Source organism: Salmo trutta, chromosome 16 (assembly GCF_901001165.1).
Source record: "Salmo trutta chromosome 16, fSalTru1.1, whole genome shotgun sequence".
Lineage (NCBI taxonomy): Eukaryota > Metazoa > Chordata > Actinopteri > Salmoniformes > Salmonidae > Salmo > Salmo trutta.
Window position 1 is genome coordinate 59,408,613 of NC_042972.1, and position 21,700 is coordinate 59,430,312.

The 21,700-nt window shown below is 41.8% G+C and overlaps 1 protein-coding gene across 9 annotated transcripts in view; it reads right to left on the minus strand.

Moving 5' to 3' along the window:
- Positions 1-21,700, minus strand: part of LOC115151117 (receptor-type tyrosine-protein phosphatase T) — a 587,678-nt gene that overhangs the window by 276,895 nt on the left and 289,083 nt on the right. For all 9 annotated transcript variants that reach the window (XM_029695125.1, XM_029695122.1, XM_029695121.1 and 6 more), the window contains exon 9: positions 12,916-13,025. In XM_029695125.1, the coding sequence (XP_029550985.1) occupies positions 12,916-13,025 (110 nt within the window). The remainder of the gene's footprint in view (positions 1-12,915; positions 13,026-21,700) is intronic.

Below are 21,700 nucleotides of genomic sequence, written 5' to 3' on the forward strand. Positions count from 1 at the left end.
AGAGGCTGTGGCACTTGGTCACAGGGGATGGGCCATTACCATTGTGACGTCGGCGCCCATGACTACTCTCCCTTTTCGAAACGTTTTGAAAAACAATGCAACCGTCCCAATGGAATATTATTGAAGCCCTGGTTGAAAAAGCCCCTAAAGATTTATGTTATACAACGTTTGACATCTTTGAACGAACTTAAATATATATTTTTTGCTCATTCCTGATGACAAGTCAGAGGCACACGGTACATTTTCACTAGTCTTCGGAGCGCGCTAACACTATTGGGACATAAATTATTAACTTTTTTGAACAAAACTACATTTGTTATGGACCTGGGATTCCTAGAAGTGCCTTCTGATAAAGATAATCAAAGGTAAGGTATTATTTACAATAGTATTTTTGATGGTTGATCGTTCCAAGTTGGCTCCAACATGTATAGCCTAGACTTTTTTTCTGGGCATACCACGTCGTTTATTGCAAAGTGTGATTTCCCAGTAAAGTAATTTTTAAACCTGGCAAAGTGATGGCATTCAAGACATGTTAATCTATAAGTCTTTGAATGACAATATTACATTTTAACAATGTTTTCGAATAGTAATTTTGTAAATTGTAGCGCTAATAAACCGGAAGCATTTGAGGGAAAAGATTTTCTGAACGTCATGCGCCGATGTAAAATGCTGTTTTTATATATAAATATGAACTTTATCGAACGAAAAATGCATGTATTGTGTAACATGATGTCCTAGGAGTGTCATCTGATGAAGGTTGTCAAAGGTTAGTGCTGCATTTAGCTGTGTTTTGGGTATTTGTGATGCATGCTAGTTGCTTTGAAAATGGCTGTGTGATTATTTCTGGCTGGGTACTCTGCTGACATAATCTAATGTTTTGCTTTTGCTGTAAAGCCTTTTTGAAATCGGACAACGTGGTTCGATTCACGAGAGGTGTATCTATAAAACGGTGTAAAATAGTCATATGTTTGAGAAATTGAAGTTATAGCATTTATGAGGTTTTGCATTTAGCGCGACGCGATTCCACTGGCTGTTGATTAGGGTGAGACGCAAGCGTCCCACTGGCCCAGACAGGTTAACATGATGCCTTCTAATTGCAGTCGTTGTACTTATAATATACAGGAGAACGATCGCCTTACGGCGAGGATAGCTGTGCTGCAAGCCCAGCTTCAGACGCAATCGTTAGCCAAGGGTAATTTCAGTGTAGGAAAGGATGAAACAGCGTCTGTGCCACCAGTAAGTACAGATAGTAACGTTAGTATAAACCCCCTCGCACGGTCCCCGCAGCCGGACAACTTTCTCATGGCTTCTGGAGGGAAACGCTGTAGGAATGCTCAACCGGTGTCGCTTATTCAGCCGACAGAAACTTTCAACCGGTTCTCCCCATTAAGCGAGACGGAGTCAGAGGCCGAGACTTCTCTGGTCTCTGCTCCTCCCGTTATGGGGTCTGAGACGCCGAAGCCTCTCACCATTAGCTCTGACAAATTGAAAACCCTAGTCATTGGCGACTCCATTACCCGCAGTATTAGACTGAAAATGAATCATCCAGCGATCATACACTGTTTACCAGGGGGCAGGGCTACCGACGTTAAGGCTAATCTAAAGACGGTGCTGGCTAAAGCTAAAACTGGCGAGTGTAGAGAGTATAGAGATATTGTTATCCACGTCGGCACCAATGATGTTGGGATGAAACAGTCAGAGGTCACCAAGCGCAACATAGCTTCAGCGTGTAAATCAGCTAGAAAGATGTGTCAGCATCGAGTAATTGTCTCTGGCTCCCTCCCAGTTAGGGGGAGTGATGAGCTCTACAGCAGAGTCTCACAACTCAACTTGGCCCGCTTTCTGGGACTCACCCACAAACAGGACCAAGCCTGGCCTGTTGAGGAGTGACGGACTCCATCCTAGCTGGAGGGGTGCTCTCATCATATCTACGAACATAGACAGGGCTCTAACTCCTCTAGCTCCACAATGAAATAGGGTGCAGGCAGCAGGCTGTTAGCCAGCCTGCCAGCTTAGTGGAGTCTGCCACTAGCAAAGTCAGTGTAGTCAGCTCAGCTATCCCCATTGAGACCGTGTCTGTGCCTCGACCTAGGTTGGGCAAAATTAAAGATGGCGGTGTTCGCCTTAGCAATCTCACTAGTATAAAGACCTCCTCCATCCCTGCCATTATTGAAAGAGATTGTGATACCTCACATCTCAAAATAGGACTACTTAATGTTAGATCCCTCACTACCAAGGCAGTTATAGTCAATGAACTAATCACTGATCATAATCTTGATGTGATTGGCCTGACTGAAACATGGCTTAAGCCTGATGAATTTACTGTGTTAAATGAGGCCTCACCCCCTGGTTACACTAGTGACCATATCCCCCGCGCATCCCGCAAAGGCGGAGGTGTTGCTAACATTTATGATAGCAAATTTCAATTTACCCCCAAAAAAACAACTACGACGTTTTCGTCTTTTGAGCTTCTAGTCATGAAATCTATGCAGCCTACTCAGTCACTTTTTATAGCTACTGTTTACAGGCCTCCTGGGCCATATGCAGCGTTCCTCACTGAGTTCCCTGAATTCCTATCGGACCTTGTAGTGATCGCAGATAATATTCACATTTTTGGTGACTTTAATATTCACATGGAAAAGTCCACAGACCCACTCCAAAAGGCTTTCGGAGCCATCATCGACTCAGTGGGTTTTGTCCAACATGTCTCTGGACCTACTCACTGCCACAGTCATACTCTGGACCTAGTTTTGTCCCATGGAATAAATGTTGTGGATCTTAATATTTTTCCTCATAATCCTGGACTATCGGACCACCATTTTTTACGTTTGCAATCACAACAAATAATCTGCTCAGACCCCAACCAAGAAGCATTAGAAGTCGTGCTATAAATTCTCAGACAACCCAAAGATTCCTTGATGCCCTTCCAGACTCCCTCTGCCTGCCCAAGGACATCAGAGGACAAAAATCTGTTAACCACCTAACCGAGGAACTGAATTTAACCTTGCGCAATACCCTAGATGCAGTTGCACCCCTAAAAACTAAAAACATTTGTCATAAAAAACTAGCTCCCTGGTATACAGAAAATACACGAGCTCTGAAGCAAGCTTCCAGAAAATTGGAACGGAAATGGCGCCACACCAAACTGGAAGTCCTCCGACTAGCTTGGAAAGACAGTACCGTGCAGTATCGAAGAGCCCTCACTGCTGCTTGATCATCCTATTTTTCCAACTTAATTGAGGATAATAAGAACAATCCGAAATTTATTTTTGATACTGTCGCAAAGTTAACTAAAAAGCAGCATTCCCCAAGAGAGGATGGCTCTCACTTCAGCAGTAATGAATTCATGAACTTCTTTGAGGAAAAGATCATGATCATTAGAAAGCAAATTACGGACTCCTCTTTAAATCTGCGTATTCCTCCAAAGCTGCGTTGTCCTGAGTCTGCACAACCCTGCCAGGACCTAGGATCAAGGGAGACACTAAAGTGTTTTAGTACTATATCTCTTGACACAATGATAAAAATAATCATGGCCTCTAAACCTTCAAGCTGCATACGAGACCCTATTCCAACTAAACTACTGAAAGAGCTGCTTTCTGTGCTTGGCCCTCCTATGTTGAACATAATAAACGTCTCTCTATCCACCGGATGTGTACCAAACTCACTAAAAGTGGCAGTAATAAAGCCTCTCTTGAAAAAGCCAAATCTTGACCCAGAAATTATAAAAAACTATCGGCCTATATCGAATCTTCCATTCCTCTCTAAAAAATTTGAAAAAGCTGTTGCGCAGCAACTCACTGCCTTCCTGAAGACAAACAATGTATACGAAACGTTTTAGACCCCATCATAGCACTGAGACTGCACTTCTGAAGGTGGTAAATTACCTTTTAATGACGTCAGACCGAGGCTCTGCATCTGTCCTCATGCTCCTAGATCTTAGTGCTGCTTTTGATACCATCGATCACCACATTCTTTTGGAGAGATTGGAAACCCAAATTGGTCTACATGGACAAGTTCTGGTCTGGTTTAGATCTTATCTGTCGGAAAGATATCAGTTTGTCTCTGTGAATGGTTTGTCCTCTGACAAATCAACTGTAAATTTCGGTCTTCCTCAAGGTTCCGTTTTAGGTCCACTATTGTTTTCACTATATATTTTACCTCTTGGGGATGTAATTCGAAAACATAATGTTAAATTTCACTGCTATGCGGATGACACACAGCTGTACATTTTAAAGAAACATGGTGAAGCCCCAAAATTGCCCTCTCTAGAAGCCTGTGTCTCAGACATAAGGAAGTGGATGGCTGCAAACGTTCTACTTTTAAACTCGGACAAAACAGAGATGCTTGTTCTAGGTCCCAAGAAACAAAGAGATCTTCTGTTGAATCTGACAATTAATCTGGATGGTTGTACAGTCGTCTCAAATAAAACTGTGAAGGACCTCAGCATTACTTTGGACCCTGATCTCTCTTTTGAAGAACATATCAAGATTGTTTTAAGGACAGCTTTTTTCCATCTACGTAACATTGCAAAAATCAGAAACTTTCTGTCCAAAAATGACGCAGAAACATTAATCCATGCTTTTGTTACTTCTAGTTTGGACTACTGCAATGCTCTACTTTCCAGCTACCAGGATAAAGCACTAAATAAACTTCAGTTAGTGCTAAATACGGCTGCTAGAATCCTGACTAGAACCAAAAAATGTGATCATATTACTCCAGTGCTAGCCTCCCTACACTGGCTTCCTGTTAAGGCAAGGGCTGATTTCAAGGTTTTACTGCTAACCTACAAAGCATTACATGGGCTTGCTCCTACCTATCTTTCCGATTTGGTCCTGCCGTACATACCTACACGTACGTTACGGTCACAAGACGCGGGCCTCCTAATTGTTCCTAGAATTTCTAAGCAAACAGCTGGAGGCAGGGTTTTCTCCTAAAGAGCTCAATTCTTATGGAATAGTCTGGCTACCCATGTGAGAGACGCAGACTCAGTCTCAATCTTTAAGTCTTTACTGAAGACACATCTTTTCAGTAGGTCCTATGATTAAGTGTAGTCTGGCCCAGGGGTGTGAAGGTGAACGGAAAGGCTGGAGCAACGAACCGCCCTTGCTGTCTCTGCCTGGCCGGTTTCCCCTCTTTCCACTGGGATTCTCTGCCTCTACCCCTATTACAGGGGCTGAGTAACTGGCTTACTGGTGTTCTTCCATGCCATCCCTGGGAGGGGTGCGTCACTTGAGTGGGTTGAGTCACTGACGTGGTCTTCCTGTCTGGGTTGGCGCCCCCCCTTGGGTTGTGCCGTGGCGGAGATCTTTGTGGGCTATACTCGGCCTTGTCCCGGGATGGTATGTTGGTGGTTGGAGATATCCCTCCAGTGTTGTGGGGGCTGTGCTTTGGCAAAGTGGGTGGGGTTATATCCTACCTGTTTGGCCCTGTCCGGGGGTTTCATCGGATGGGGCCACAGTGTCTCCTGACCCCTCCTGTCTCAGCCTCCAGTATTTATGCTGCAGTAGTTTATGTGTCGGGAGGCTAGGGTCAGTCTGTCACATCTGGAGTATTTCTCTTGTCTTTTCCGGTGTCCTGTGTGAATTTAAATATGCTCTCTCTAATTCTCTCTCTCTCTTTCTTTCTTTCTCTCTCTCGGAGGACCTGAGCCCTAGGACCATGCCTCAGGACTACCTGGCTTGATGACTCCTTGCTGTCCCCAGTTCACCTGGCCGTGCTGCTGCTCCAGATCCAACTGTTCTGCCTGCAGCTATGGAACCCTGACCTGTTCACCGGACGTGCTACCTGTCCCAGACCTGGTAGAGATACTCTCAAAGATCGGCTATGAAAAAGCCAACTGACACTTACTCTTGTGTTACTGACTTGTTGCACCCTCGACAACTACAATGATTATTATTATTTTACCATGCTGGTCATTTATGAACATTTGAACATCTTGGCCATGTGCTGTTATAATCTCCACCCAGCACAGCCAGAAGAGGACCGGCCACCCCTCATAGCCAAGTTCCTCTCTAGGTTTCTTCCTAGGTTTTGACCTTTCTAGAGAGTTTTTCCTAGCCACCGTGCTTCTACACCTGCGTTGCTTGCTGTTTGGGGTTTTATGCTGGGTTTCTGTACAGCCCTTTGAGATATCAGCTGATGTAAGAAGGGCTATATAAATAAATTTGATTTGATTTTAAATTTGATTTAGTAAAGGTTGAATAGTCTATTGTTCAGCTATTAGCCCTCCTCCCCAACTTGCAACAAATTGCTGTTCCCATCTCATTCCTTTCCCTCTTCCACGCATCGTCATTCTTCTTCTGAGTGTCTCGCTTGTGGGCGTGTTGACAGGATATGGCAGCATCTTCGGTTGTGCGTCAATAATTCTGCAAACAGTAGCACGTTTCTATGAAGGTGTGGCTATTCACAGGCAAATTGTTATATGCTATGGAGGTACATTTGTATCTTTTTGTCAAGAGCAAAACCTTTTTTAAGTTCAATCAAAAATAATTGTTCTGAAAGCAACTTTTTTCCGAGACAAAGGAAGTCAAAGCGGACACCTACGAAGATGGCATCTCAGGTAAGCAGCACTGGGCTGTATTGACGTATCCTAAAAATGACATCTACTGCTTTAGATTGAACAGTCATATCTCAGTTATTGTTTAAATATCTATAAAAAATAAGCTGTTTTCTTTACTTTCAGAGAGCAAGCTGACCAAGGGGTTGAAAATGTCACATACATTATCTTCTATTGATATTATCTTCTATTGTTTGTACTCATGTGTCTGTTTTTCAGCATAAAGTACTCTGTAGCCACTTAGTGTGGACACCAGGTGAGACCACACACACACAATAACAGTCTCGCTTCTTCACTTCATCCCTCTCCCCCTTCTCCCTAAATGTTTTGGTGAACCCCTCCTGCATCTGAACTGGCTGACACAGAGGGCACAGCATGATCATAGGTGAGATGTAGTATTATTAAATATGAATTATTAGGAAGTATTATTAAAGAGATGCTTTGCATTGAAATACAGACAGAGATGTAGTAGTCCCAGAGTTAATCCAAGGTCAGTTTTTTATTTCACCTCCTGATTTAAGATGACCGACCGTGTTACAAAAAAAAACAATGCTTAATCATGCTCTCTCGTCTGCAGGTATGTTTTGATGTGAGAGAGGAAGCCAGTCCCGTCATCGCCACCTCACCCGCTCTTAAGATAACCTTTGGGCCAACTGCAGGCCCAAGGCTGGTTAGGAGACACTGCAATTGTAATGAACTGAGAGAATTTTCGGGTAGCACTGTAATTCATTAATTGTATGCTGTCTGCCACTATCCTTACCTCTTTCCCTTTCTGTCTTCTACACCTCTCTCCCCACCTCGTCTTTCTTCCTTGTTTTATAATTTACACCATATGTGCATTGAAGTACAGATTGAACTTGTATTTATAATTTAACAATTATCATAATTATAACTCATGTATTTATAACACCTGGATAATGAACTTCTTTCAATAAAGCGTTTCACATTCTCCACTGGTTGAAATTAAGTATTTCATTGAAATTCTATCCTGTGTCCGCAGATTAATGCAGATGAAGGGAGTAAGATATGCATTGTTCTTTTTTCTGTATATATGAATTACAAATCAATCATGTTTCTAGTCTATTGCATAGTTATAATGTGTAATCATTGATGTCCCAGGAGCAGGAGTGGTAAACACTGTTGAAGTGTATAATTGTAATACATACAGTTAAAGTCGTATGTTTACATACACCTTAGCCAAATACATTTAAAGTCAGTTTTTCACAATTCCTGACATTTAATCCTAGTAAAAATTTGCTGTTTTAGGTCAGTTAGGACCACCACTTTATTTTAAGAATGTAAAATGTCAGAATAATAGTAGAGAGAATTTTTTATTTCAGCTTTTATTTCTTTCATCACATTCCCAGTGGGTCAGAAGTTTACATACACTCAATTAGTATTTGGTAGCATTGCCTTTAAATTATTTAACTTGGGTCAAACGTTTCGGGCAGCCTTCCACAAGCTTCCCACAATAAGTTGGGTGAATTTTGGCCCATTCCGCCTGACAGAGCTGATGTAAGTGAGTCAGGTTTGTTGGTCTCCTTTGTGATGGCCACTCCAATACCTTGACTTTGTTGTCCTTAAGCCATTTTGCCACAACTTTGGAATTATGTTTGGGGTCATTGTCCATTTGGAAGACCCATTTGCGACTGAGCTATAACTTCCTGACTGATTTCTTGAGATGTTGCTTCAATATATCCATATAATTCTCCTGCCTCATGATGCCATCTATTTTGTGAGGTGCACCAGTCCCTCCTGCAGCAAAGCACCCCCACAACATGGTGCTGCCACCCCCGTGATTCACTGTTGGGATGGTGTTCTTTGGCTTGAAAGGCTCCCCCTTTTTCCTCCAAACACAACAATGGTCATTATGGCCAAACAGTTCTATTTTGGTTTCATCAGACCAGAGGACATTTCTCCAAAAAGTATAATCTTCGTCCCCATGTTCAGTTGCAAACCGTAATCTGTCTTTTCTAATGGCGGTTTTGGAGCAGTGGCTTCTTCCTTGCTGGTTATGTCGATATAGGACTCGTTTTACTGTGGGTATAGATACTTTTGCACTTGTTTCCTCCAGCATCTTCACAAGGTCCTTTGCTGTTGTTCTGGGATTGATTTGCACTTTTCACACCAAAGTACGTTCATCTCTAGGAGACAGAACGCGTCTCCTTCCTGAGCAGTGTGACGGCTGCGTGGTCCCATGGTGTTTATACTTGCGTACTGTTGTTTGTACAGATAAACATGGTACCTTCAGGTGTTTGGAAATTGCTCTCAATGATGAACCAGACTTGTGGAGGTCTCCAATTTCTTTTCTGAGGTCTTGGGTGATTTATTTTGATTTTCCCATGATGTCAAGCAAAGAGGCACTGAGTTTGAAGGTAGGCCTTGAAATACATCCACAGGAACACTTCCAATTGACTCAAATTATGTCAATTAGCCTATCAGAAGCTTCTAAAGCCATTACATTTTCTGGAATTTTACAAGCTGTTTAAAGGCACAGTCAACTTAGTGTATGAAACTTCTGACACACTGGAATTGTGATACAGTGAATTATAAGTGAAATATTCTGTCTGTAAACAATTGTTGGAAAAATGACTTGTGTCATGCACACAGTAGATGTCCTAACTGACTTGCCAAAACTATAGTTTGTTAACAAGAAATTTGTGGATTGGTTGAAAAATGAATTTGAATGACTCCAACCTAATTGTATGTAAACTTCCGACTTCAACTCTACATGCAGACACAGCATCATTCAAATAATGGAGTTTAATATGACTGAAAAATAATATCTCAAAGATTCATACCTGAACCACACCTTTATTTGCCAAGGAAGAGTACATGATCAGTGAATATATGTACAGGCTACAATGTGGGAATCTCATTCGTGGTAATAACGACAGTACATGTGTATATAGGACTTGCATCCTTGGCACAATAACGTTATTATATTCTACTCTATTTATAGGATCATTAATGCCATTCAGACTTGAAGTTGATACAACAACTATGATAGCTGAGGTTCATAGATTCGTATGAATATTAGTTAAGAACCTAACGTTTTAGGGTCCATACACAGATCGGCTACATACTGTAGCTAGCTACACATCCATAGGCATACAGTTCTTTTTATCTTCCACTACACAATAAGCAAGAAAATAGTTAGCTAGCTTTTTTACCGCAGCTGCATTGCAAGGCAAGCTTACACAATTGCACATTGAATTTGCAGTAAATGCTTTAGCTAGCTAGATTTTTTTACATCCACTGTTTCACAAGACAACAGCCTGGTTTTCTGGTTTTCTCAGGAGTCCGTAAAACATTAAACAACACAAATTACAAATTCATTCTCCTAACACTACCTAGCTGGCTAATGTTAGCTGGTCAGATATCATGCAAAATAGCGATTTCGTAAATTAACTTTATGACAAAGAAAATGCACAAACATTTGTCTCTACATTAACTAACATATTCCTCTCAATTGTATTTTTTTTTTGCTTGACTCGTTATGACGTTATAACAACTTACATCTGGTTCCACCGTAATGTTTTGTCAGCCATCTTTGTTGAAGAACGCCACAAGGCAAGTGTGGCTTGTGTCAAAATTCATCATTGGAACCACTCGATATGATTGGTCATATAAAAACCTTGGGACCCAAATGCATAATGAGTGCTCTAACTCCCCCTTGTGGTGGTCTGGAGCAATGAAGCAGTGACGCTGGGTACCTCTAAGTCCCACGGTGTAAGCTGGCAACTTTTAAAGGAGGAACCACTGTAGAAGGCTTCTGTCTATTTCAGCTCGTCAGTCTGTGTTGGTAATCCTGTTGAACGTGGCTTTTTTTATGTATTGTGTAGTGGAGCTGCAAAAGTGTTGCTCTCCACTTTCTGCAGGATCAAGTTTTGAAATCAGTGGAATTAGAGTATGATAGCTAAAGAGATGGAGCAACCGTGGCATGGCATTCCTGACAGGGACACACGTCCATCATACATGATAATCTATACAGGTAAGATAGCTAGTTACATTTTCAGATATTACACATTTCTATTTTGACAGAAAGTTGTTTCATTTCAAGCTAAAGTGTACTGTTAGCTAGCTAGCTGATGTTATTATTTTCCCAGAGCCATTCATTAGCTAACGTTATGTGACGTGTGTGATCTTAAACGTTGTTAACCTAGCTAGGTTCATTGTTTACCTAGCTAGCAAGCTATATGCTTTAAGCTGAAGTGTAATGTTAGCTAGCTAGGCTCTGGGATACGAATAACAACGTCAGCTAGGGAGCCAGCCGTTTGCTGTTCTAATTAAAGCCTAATGTTAGCTAGCTGACATTGAACCTGGTTGGTTAGCTCCCAGCACTATGGCTTTGTTGGCACTTTGTTCATTGTTGTTTAACTAGCTAACATTAGCTGGCTGGCTAGTTAGCTAACGTTACGTGACGTGTGTACAACACTCATTGAATATGGCCAGTGTCAGTAAACGTCTGCAAAAAAGAGTACTGAAATTGTTGCCAGCAGAGCTGGTTAGGCTGTTTTCATGTTATCCAGAGGTAAACAAATCATCGGCCAGAGTATCAGGTGTGCACCCCAAGAGCGGGGCTAAAGCTGAACCTCTTGGCGTTCCCCTAGGATAGGGGGCGCTACAGCGATTTTTGAAAAAAATTTGTGCCCATTTTAAACGGCCTACTACTCAGAAGATCAGAAGCTAGGATATGCATATAATTAATACTTGTGGATAGAAAACACCCTAAAGTTTCTAAAACTGTTTGAATGGTGTCTGTGAGTATAACAGAACTCATATGGCAGTCAAAACCCCGAGACAGATGGAAACAGGAAGTGGAATTCTGAATTGCGAACTCAACTTCATCACGTTGCCTATTAATCACACCGTGAGCTATGGTTCATTGTTCACTTCCTATTGCTTCCACTAGATGTCCCCAGTCTTTACAAAGTGATTTGAGACTCCTACTGTGAAAACTGAATGAATGAGACGCAGTGGAACGTGGTCACACGGAGAGGGCCATCACCATTATGACGCCGGCGCCCCTGGTTACCCTCCCCTTTCGAAACGTTTTGAAACACAATGCAATCATCCTCCTTGAATCTTATTGGCTCTCTTGTTGAAAAACGCCCTGAAGATTTATGTTATACAACGTTTGACATGTTTGAACGAACCTAAATGGGAAAAAAAAAGCATTTTCTCAAAATGGCTGTCCCGTGGCCGACGGAGCATTTGGATTAGCTTTCAGACGCGCTACCAACAACAAGCTAATGGAACATAAAGGATTAACTTTTTCGAACGAAAATACATTTGTTGTGGACCTGGGATTCCTGGAAGTGCTTTCTGATGAAGACAACCAAAGGTAAGGGATTATTGACAATAGTATACAAGAGTAGATTTGATATGCGATTGTTCCAAGATGGCGCAGACCTGTATTTACTAGGTAATTTTCTGAGTATCGCATCCCTTTTTATCGCAAAGTGTGATTACCCAGTAAAGTTATTTTTAAATCTGGTATTACAGGTGCTTTCAAGAGATATTAATCTATAAATCTTAGAATGACAATATTACATTTTAAAAATGTTTTCGAATAGTAATTTAGTAAATTGTAGCATTGTTTCACTGGATGCATTTGAGGGAAAATAGTTAGTCAACGTCACGCGCTGATGTAAAATGCTGTTTTTATATATAAATATGAACTTTATCGATCAAAAGAATGCATGCATTGTGTAACATGATGTCCTAGGTGTGTCATCGGATGAAGATTGTCAAAGGTTAGTGCTGCATTTAGCTGTTTTTTGGTTATTTGTGATGCATGTGGTTGGTCAGAAAATGGCTATGTGGCTACTTTTACGATATACTCCTCTAACATAATCTAATGTTTTGCTTTTACTGTAAAGCCTTTTTGAAATCGGACAACGTGGTTCGATTCAGGAGAGGTGTATCTATAAAACGATATAATTTGAAAAAAAAATTGAAAAAAAAAAATTATTACATTTTGTTATGCGAATGGCGATAGGATTTTTCGCTGGATGTCCGTCCCGCATACGGGATGGAGGCCGCACAGGGGTTAAGAGGGTGTGAACGATGCTGAATGGGTGTACACAAAGAAGAGCTCTTCACGAGATACCAAAACATTCAAAGGCCATTTTCTCAAAAGTGAGTTTACAAGTTGATCAACTTTCAAAGCAGAAATACTTTCCCATTGTTCCTCAAATGCAGTGTCTGATAGACCATTTTGTAGCTTTGAGTCGCTACTTTTATCCAATGTAAAAACACCTTTTCAAATTTTGCTACACAAGGTTGAGTCACATTTTTGTGTGCTGAGGAAGTGAGAAAATAACTCTGTTAGCAGCTGTGTTGATGTCACTCACCTCGTATAGCGTGATGACACCATTGGTCTCGTTAGGTGCCTTCCACTGCATGAAGATCTTCTCCTCGTATGGTCCGGTCTGGGTGGACTCCATTGGAACAGAGCCGGGAACTGGAGAAATGTAAAGACACACAAAGGAGTGACGGCATGTTCAAGCAAAAGCATGCAAGCAGGTTTGAGCACTGAAGAACACACACATTGATTAGCCAGTACAGTTTCACAACGCTACGGTCTGATTGAGAACAATTGAACCATTCAACAACGTAGTATCTGAGACATTACAGCACACAACGGCACACAACGGCACACTCAAAATCATCATCCAAAGCAAATATCAACACTTTGTTCCTTCTCAATCACACTTATGATAACTGTACATATTATACATATATCGACACATATACTGATACAGTGAATGAGTTTATCAGGAAGTGCATAGGAGATGTTGTACCCACTGTGACCATTAAAACCTACCCCAACCAGAAACCGTGGATAGATTGGAGCATTCGTGCCATATTGAAAGTGCAAACCACCACATTTAACCAGGGCAAGGTGACTGGGAATATGGAAGAATACAGAGTGTAGTTATTCCCTCCGCAAAGCAATCAAGCAGGCTAAACATTGGTATAGGGAGAAAGTTGAGTCCCAGTTCAATGACTCAGACACGAGACGTATGTGGCAGGGTCTACAGACAATCACGGATTATAAAAGGAAAACCAGCCACGTCGCGGACACCGACGTCTTGCTTCCGGACAGGCTGAACACTTTCTTCGCTCGCTTTGAAGATAATACAGTGCCACCAACGCAGCCCGATATCAAGGACTGTGGGCTCTCCTTCTCCGTGGCCGACATGATTAAGACATTTAAGCGCGTTAACCCTCACAAGGCTGCCGACCCAGATGGTATTCCTAGCCGCGTCCTCAGAGAATGCACAGACCAGCTGGCTGGTGTGTTCACAGATATATTCAATCTCTCCCTATCCCAGTCTGTTGTCCCCACATGCTTCAAGACGGCCACCATTGTCCCTGTAGCTGTTTGTAAGCATTTCACTGTAAGCGTACACATCACTGACAAACTGAAATGGTCCACACACACAGACAGTGTGGTGAAGAAGGTGCAACAGTGCCTCTTCAACCTCAGGAGGCTAAAGAAATTTGGCTTAACACCTAAAACCCTCACAAACTTTTACAGATGCACAATTGAGAGCATCCTGTCAGGCTGTATCACCGCCTGGTACGGCAACTGCACCACCCACAACCGCAAAGCTCTCCAGAGGGTGGTGCGGTCTGCCCAACGCAATTCTGGGGGCAAACTTCCCGCCCCCCTGGAAACCTACAGCACCCGATTCCTTAGGAAGGCTAAAAAGATCATCAAGGACATCAACCATCCATGCTACTGCCTGTTCACCCCACTATCATCCAGAAGGCGAGGTCAGTACAGGTCCATCAAAGCTGGGACCGAGAGACTGAAAAACAGCTTCTATCTCAGGCCATCAGACTGCTAAACAGCCATCATTACCACATCAGAGATGGCTGCCTACAGACATAGATTAGGAATCACTAGCCACTTTTAGAAATGGATCACTAGCCACTTTAATAATGTTCCGTATCATCTCATACTGTTTGTATGAACTGCACTCCACACTATTCTATGGTATCTTAGTCAAATTTAAATTGTGCTTACATATAGGCATCACCTATTTCATATGTACGTATAAACTGTATTGTATTCTATACTACACCACTGACTGTTAAACAGCCATATCCAGCACATCAGAGGCTGCTGCCTATAGACATAGATTAGGAATCACTGGGCACTTTAAGGAAATGAAAAACTAGCCACTTTAATAATGTATCCATATCTTGCATTAATCATCTCATATGTGTAAACTGTACTCTATACCATGCCACTATCTTAGTTCAATGCTGCTCTGCAATAAACAACCATTCAAAAGTTTGGGGTCACTTGTTTTTGAAAGAAAAGCAAATTTTTTTGTCCAATAAAATTACATCAAATTGATCAGATATACGGTGTAGATGTTGTTAATGTTGTAAATTACTATTGTAGCTGGAAATGGCAGATTCTTTATGGAGAATCTACTTGGGTGTACAGAGGCCCATTATAAGCAACCATCACTCCTGTGTTCCAATGGCACGTTGTGTTAGCTAATCCAAGTTTATCATTTTAAAAGGCTAATTGATCATTAGAAAACTATTTTGCAATTATGTTAGCACAGCTTTAAACGTTGTGCTCATTAAAGAAGCAATACCACTGGCCTTCTTTAGACTAGTTGAGTATCTGGAGCATCAACATTTGTGGGTTCGATTACAGGCTCAAAATGGCCAGAAACAAATAACATTCTTCTGAAACTCGTCAGTCTATTCTTGTTCTGAGAAATGAAGGCTATTCCATGCGAGAAACTGCCAAGAAACTGAAGATCTCATACAACGCTGTGTACTACTCCCTTCACAGAACAGCACAAACTGGCTCTAACCATAATAGAAAGAGGAGTGGGAGGCCCCGGTGCACAACTGAGTAAGAGGACAAGTACATTAGAGTGTCTAGTTTGAGAAACAGATGCCTCACAAGTCCTCATCTGGCAGCTTCATTAAATAGTACCCGCAAAACACCAGTCTCAACGTCAACAGTGAAGAGGCGAGTCCGGGATGCTGGCCTTCTAGGCAGAGTTGCAAAGAAAAAGCCATATCTCAGACTGGCCTAATAAAAAGAAAATATTAATATGGGCAAAATAACACAGACACTGGACAGAGGAAGATTGGAAAAAAGTGTTTTGGACTGACAAATCTAAATTTGAGTAGTTTGGATCACAAAGAAGAACATTCATGAGACGCAGAAAAAATGAAAAGATGCTAGATGAGTGCTTGACGCCATCTGTCAAGCATGTTGGAGGCAATGTGATGGTCTGGGGGTGCTTTGGTGGTGGTAAAGTGGGAGATTTGTACAGGGTAAAAGGGATCTTGAAAAAGGAAGGCTATCACTCCATTTTGCAACGCCATGCCAAACCCTGTGGACAGCGCTTAATTGGAGACAATTTCCTCCTACAACAGGACAATGACGAAAAGCATAGCTCCAAACTATGCAATAACTACACTGCTCAAAAAAATAAAGGGAACACTTAAACAACACAATGTAACTCCAAGTCAATCACACTTCTGTAAAATCAAACTGTCCACTTAGGAAGCAACACTGATTGACAATACATTTCACATGCTGTTGTGCAAATGGAATAGACAACAGGTGGAAATTCTAGGCAATAAGCAAGACACCCCCAATAAAGGAGTGGTTCTGCAGGTGGGGACCACAGACCACTTCTCAGTTCCTATGCTTCCTGGCTGATGTTTTGGTCACTTTGAATGCTGGCGGTGCTTTCACTCTAGTGGTAGCATGAGACGGAGTCTACAACCCACACAAGTGGCTCAGGTAGTGCAGCTCATCCAGGATGGCACATCAATGCGAGCTGTGGCAAGAAGGTTTGCTGTGTCTGTCAGCGTAGTGTCCAGAGCATGGAGGCGCTACCAGGAGACAGGCCAGTACACCTGGAGACGTGGAGGAGGCCGTAGGAGGGCAACAACCCAGCAGCAGGACCGCTGCCTCCGCAGGAGGAGCAGAAGGAGCACTGCCAGAGCCCTGCAAAATGACCTCCAGCAGACCACAAATGTGAATGTGTCTGCTCAAACGGTCAGAAACAGACTCCATGAGGGTGGTATGAGGGCCCGACGTCCACAGGTGGGGGTTGTGCTTACAGCCCAACACCATGCAGGCCGTTTGGCATTTGCCAGAGAACACCAAGATTGGTAAATTCGCCACTGGCTCCCTGTGCTCTTCACAGATGAAAGCAGGTTCACACTGAACACGTGACAGACATGACAGAGTCTGGAGACGCCGTGGAGAACGTTCTGCTGCCTGCAACATCCTCCAGCATGACCGGTTTGGCGGTGGGTCAGTCATGGTGTGGGGTGGAATTTCTTTGGGGGGCCGCACAGCCCTTCATGTGCTCGCCAGAGGTAGCCTGACTGCCATTAGGTACCGAGATGAGATCCTCAGACCCCTTGTGAGACCATATGCTGGTGCGGTTGGCCCTGGGTTCCTCCTAATGCAAGACAATGCTAGACCTCATGTGGCTGGAGTGTGTCAGCAGTTCCTGCAAGGGGAAGGCATTGATACTATGGACTGGCCCGCCCGTTCCCCAGACCTGAATCCAATTGAGCACATCTGGGACATCATGTCTTGCTCCATCCACCAACGCCACGTTGCACCACAGACTGTCCAGGAGTTGGCAGATGCTTTAGTCCAGGTCTGGGAGGAGATCCCTCAGGAGACCATCCGCCACCTCATCAAGAGCATGCCCAGGTGTTGTAGGGAGGTCATACAGGTACGTGGAGGCCACACACACTACTGAGCCTCATTTTGAATTGTTTTAAGGACATTACATCAAAGTTGGATCAGCCTGTAGTGTGGTTTTCCACTTTAATTTTGAATGTGACGCGAAATCCAGACCTCCATGGGTTGATAAATTGGATTTCCATTGATTATTTTTGTGTGATTTTGTTGTCAGCAAATTCAACTATGTAAAGAAAAAAGTATTTAATAAGATTATTTCTTTCATTCAGATCTAGGATGTGTTGTTTAAGTGTTCCCTTTATTTTTTTGAGCAGTATATTTAGGGAAGAAGCAGTCAGCTGGTATTCTGTCTATAATGGAGTGGCCAGCACAGTCACCGGATCTCAACCCTATTGAGCTGTTGTGGGAGCAGCTTGACCGTATGGTACGTAAGTGCCCATCAAGCCAATCCAACTTGTGGGAGGTGTTTCAGGAAGCATGGGATGAAATCTCTGATTACCTCAACAAAATGACAACTAGAAAGCCAAAGGTCTACAAGTCTGTAATTGCTGCAAACTGAGGATTCTTTGACTAAAGCAAAGTTTGAAGGACACAATTATTATTTAAATTAAAAATCAATATTCCTAAACTTGTTAACGTCTTGACTATATTTCCTATTAATTTTGCAACTCATTTCATGTATGTTTTCATGGAAAACAAGGACATTTCTAAGTGACCCCAAATGTTTGAACGGTACTAAATATACAGTATGTATATATATTCTTAATCCATTCCTTACTTAGATTTACATTTATTTTGGGTACATGTTTTGAAACTGTTAGACATTACTTGTTAGATATTACTGCACTGTCAGAGCTAGAAGCACAAGCATTTTGCTACACCCACAATAACATCTGCTAAACACTTGTATGTGATAAATACATTTGATTTGATATATTACAATTACTTTTAAAGTGTTAACTCATCTAAATGGGGGAAGTAGGAAGACAGTGCTGGTAGCTTAACCCAGGGCTGATGGAGTGAGCAGCTGAAGTCAAGGGAAACCTCCGCAGTGCTCAATCCTGACTCTTTGATTTGATATTAATTTATGCAGTCTGGTGATTGGACGAAAGCTCTGATAATACCTTTGTTAAATGGCCATTTAGTCCAACTTCATACTACCACTCCTTAATAATTGGCATGGTAGACGAGAAGAATGTGGCAGGTGTAATGTACACGATGGGAAACAGAGCTGGTTTCAAACGCAGGGCGCAGCAGGTGTTTATTGTAAAGCACCACAGGAGGAGGCAGGTAGCTGGGACCAGGGGAAGGCAGAAGGTCATACACAGGGAGTCCATAAAGGCAACAGTACAGGCAGGGAAAAGACTCCCTGCTAACAACAAGCATATTAGATTTGGGAGTTTAGTGGTAAGATTTGAGTCACCCGGTTCATGCTAATTGTTTCCATTTACTTTAGATCACACATGTACACTTAGCCAAATGTATTTTACTGTAATGTTTTTTTGGTCTATTGTTGTCGACAATGATCAAGGTGTTGATCCTAGTCTTAGATCAATATAGGATTATTCATGCAATACAGTGCTTACTAGTTTGTTTTTTAATATTCCATTTAGTCATAATTGCCTAGACTGCCATGTTAACCCTTTGTTAATGGATAGTGTAAGGGTCATAAGCATCCACCTCTTTGTTTGGCCAGTAAGGACACTTCACCGGGTTAGACCTTTAGACCTTGGGGGCATGGGGGTTATTAGTGACAGTGGTTGGTTCTGTTTGTGTCCACTTGCTGTCCACTGATCGTGCCATTTCTAACCAGATTAGACAGCAGCGACGCCAGGGCTTAGTATTGTGTTGTCAACGATGCATCGAATGTACTTGGCTGAAAGATATTTGTCATGTCCAGTCAGCATCCCAACCCAACACACAACCAAATAACCATGGTGATTCCACCAAAGAGACATTTTTACCGTAACACTGATACTGTCCAGGTACAATTTCTTGACATGTTGGAAATCTTTGTTAGCTCTAATTCTTCAAAAACAGAAGAGGGAGGATAGCTCTCAATATATTTTTTCCACATTTGACATATTGTCTTGGCGTGTACCCTGGATGGTTAAATAATCTATTATTAGAAAATCAATTGGGTCGTTGAGTAGATTTAAAACAGTCATGATTAAATCATTATTTTACTGCCGATTTATCTTACTTTAGAGAGAGAGCTTTAATTTGAGTCTTTTCTTATAGCTGCTATCTTCAAAAAATAACTATCAAACAAATAGGTATTGAGGTATTGTTGATTTCTGTTTGTAGACTTGCTACAATGGACTTAAATAGCATTCCAATTTACCCGTGGTAGCTAAAACTGGGTTACTGTAAACAATAGGCAACCAAGGTCAAACACGTCAAGAAATTCATCTGAACATTTTGATTACACACAATGTAAGCATAAAATGACACATTTTGTTAACAACAAACATAAAGTGAAAAACAAGCCCTGCAACAAAATAACAAAATAGTAATCTCCTTTTAATCTTAAAATCCCATTTGCTGTATTTTAGTTAAACTAAATCCAATTTAACATTATTGCTTGTCCACCCTAGCAAAATATCGGGTTTTTTACAGATCAGGGTATGATTGAATGCAAACTTTAATTGGATATTCTACCCTCTAGGGTCTCTGAAATATACAAGATCCGTCTATGATTAATTTCTTCCTGTTTTAATGCCTGATAAAAAGGGAAATTAACACCTTACAAGGCGGACACCAATCGGTGTGCCCTAAGTGCTAACGAGCTATACGTAATAAAGTCCAACCTCAAAACATAAACTGAACAAAAATATAAACATAACATGTAAAGTATTGGTCCCATGTTTCATGAGCTGAAATAAAAGATCCCAGAAATGTTCCATACACACAAAAAGTGTATTTCTCTCAAATGGTGAGCACACACTTGTTTACATTCTTGTTAGTGAGCATTTCTCATTTGCCAAGATATTCCATCCACCTGACAGATGTGGCATGTCAAGAAGCTGATTAAACAGCATGATCATTACACAGGTGCACCTTGTGCTGGGGACAATAACCCTCGACAACCACTGTGATTACTATTATTTGACCATGCTGGTCATTTATGAACATTTGAACATCTTGGCCATGTTCTGTTATAATCTCCACCCGGCACAGCCAGAAGAGGACTGGCCACCCCTCATAGCCTGTTTCCTCTATAGGTTACTTCCTAGGTTTTGGCCTTTCTAGGGAGTTTTTCCGAGCCACCTTGCTTCTACACCTGCATTGCTTGCTGTTTGGGGTTTTAGGCTGGGTTTCTGTACAGCACTTTGAGATATCAGCTGATGTAAGAAGGGCTATATAAATACATTTGATTTGATTTTGATTTAGAGAATATCCAGATGAAAGAGAATGTTTTGATGATGATAAGACTGTGATTTTAGTTGTCCATAAGATATCATAGTAAATACTAATACCTACCCTTGTAAATAGCTACGCCCCAGGGCGTCATAAAGACGGAAACACCCTTTCTACTCTGGGGTATAAAACATGTGAGTTAAGAATTTACATACTTGACTAGAGGACCGCGCGCTGCAGCCAAGGTCCACAATTAGTCACAACCCCAAATTGCAACACGAGGTTGAAGACAAAGAAAATCTCTGAACAATCAGGTTCATGGTTGAGTAGCTCTTCTAAGTACTGTATCTCGGAAGGGGAATTTAAACAGGACCCTCCAGCCTATCTTTTCAAGTCATCAATTGTCTACACGGCCCTCCTACCCATGCTGGGATCGTCGACACGGCTGATTAGCCTACTCAGAAGCTCACTCACAGAACGAGTGCAAGGAAACAAACAACTAAGCGAAAGGACATTGTGACATCGTGTAGACAATCAGAGACTTACACCTGAAGATGAAAGAACAAGGCGTCGGCCAAACCTTTCCCACTAAGCAGAACTCGGCCCACGACAAGATACCCAACGGAGACCTTCAACACGTAAATACATGCATTACGCTTTTTACCCATAAGAGCGGCAGTTCGGGGCAAGGTGTTAGAGCTGAAACTAGGCGTAGTTTACAAATGTATCCAAGTGTTGAATTTCTCTATTGTACTTTCTCTCTCTCTCTGTAAATCTCCATCTTGTGTAACACGTGTCATATTGTATTAGTCCGCTAGGGACATGTTGTCATTGTATTATGTTCTAACCAGTAACCTAGAATGTTTGTGTATGTGTATCTTATGTTATCATTTAGCTTCTTAGTAAATAAACAATTAACTCATTTTGTGTGGTACAGAATGATTAGTGAGACATGGGTAGTGAAGATTTACGAATATGCAACATTCAGAATGAGACTGATGAGGAAATGAATTAATTAGTGACTGTTATGAAATCAATATTCTGATATTATTTGAGTGAATTTG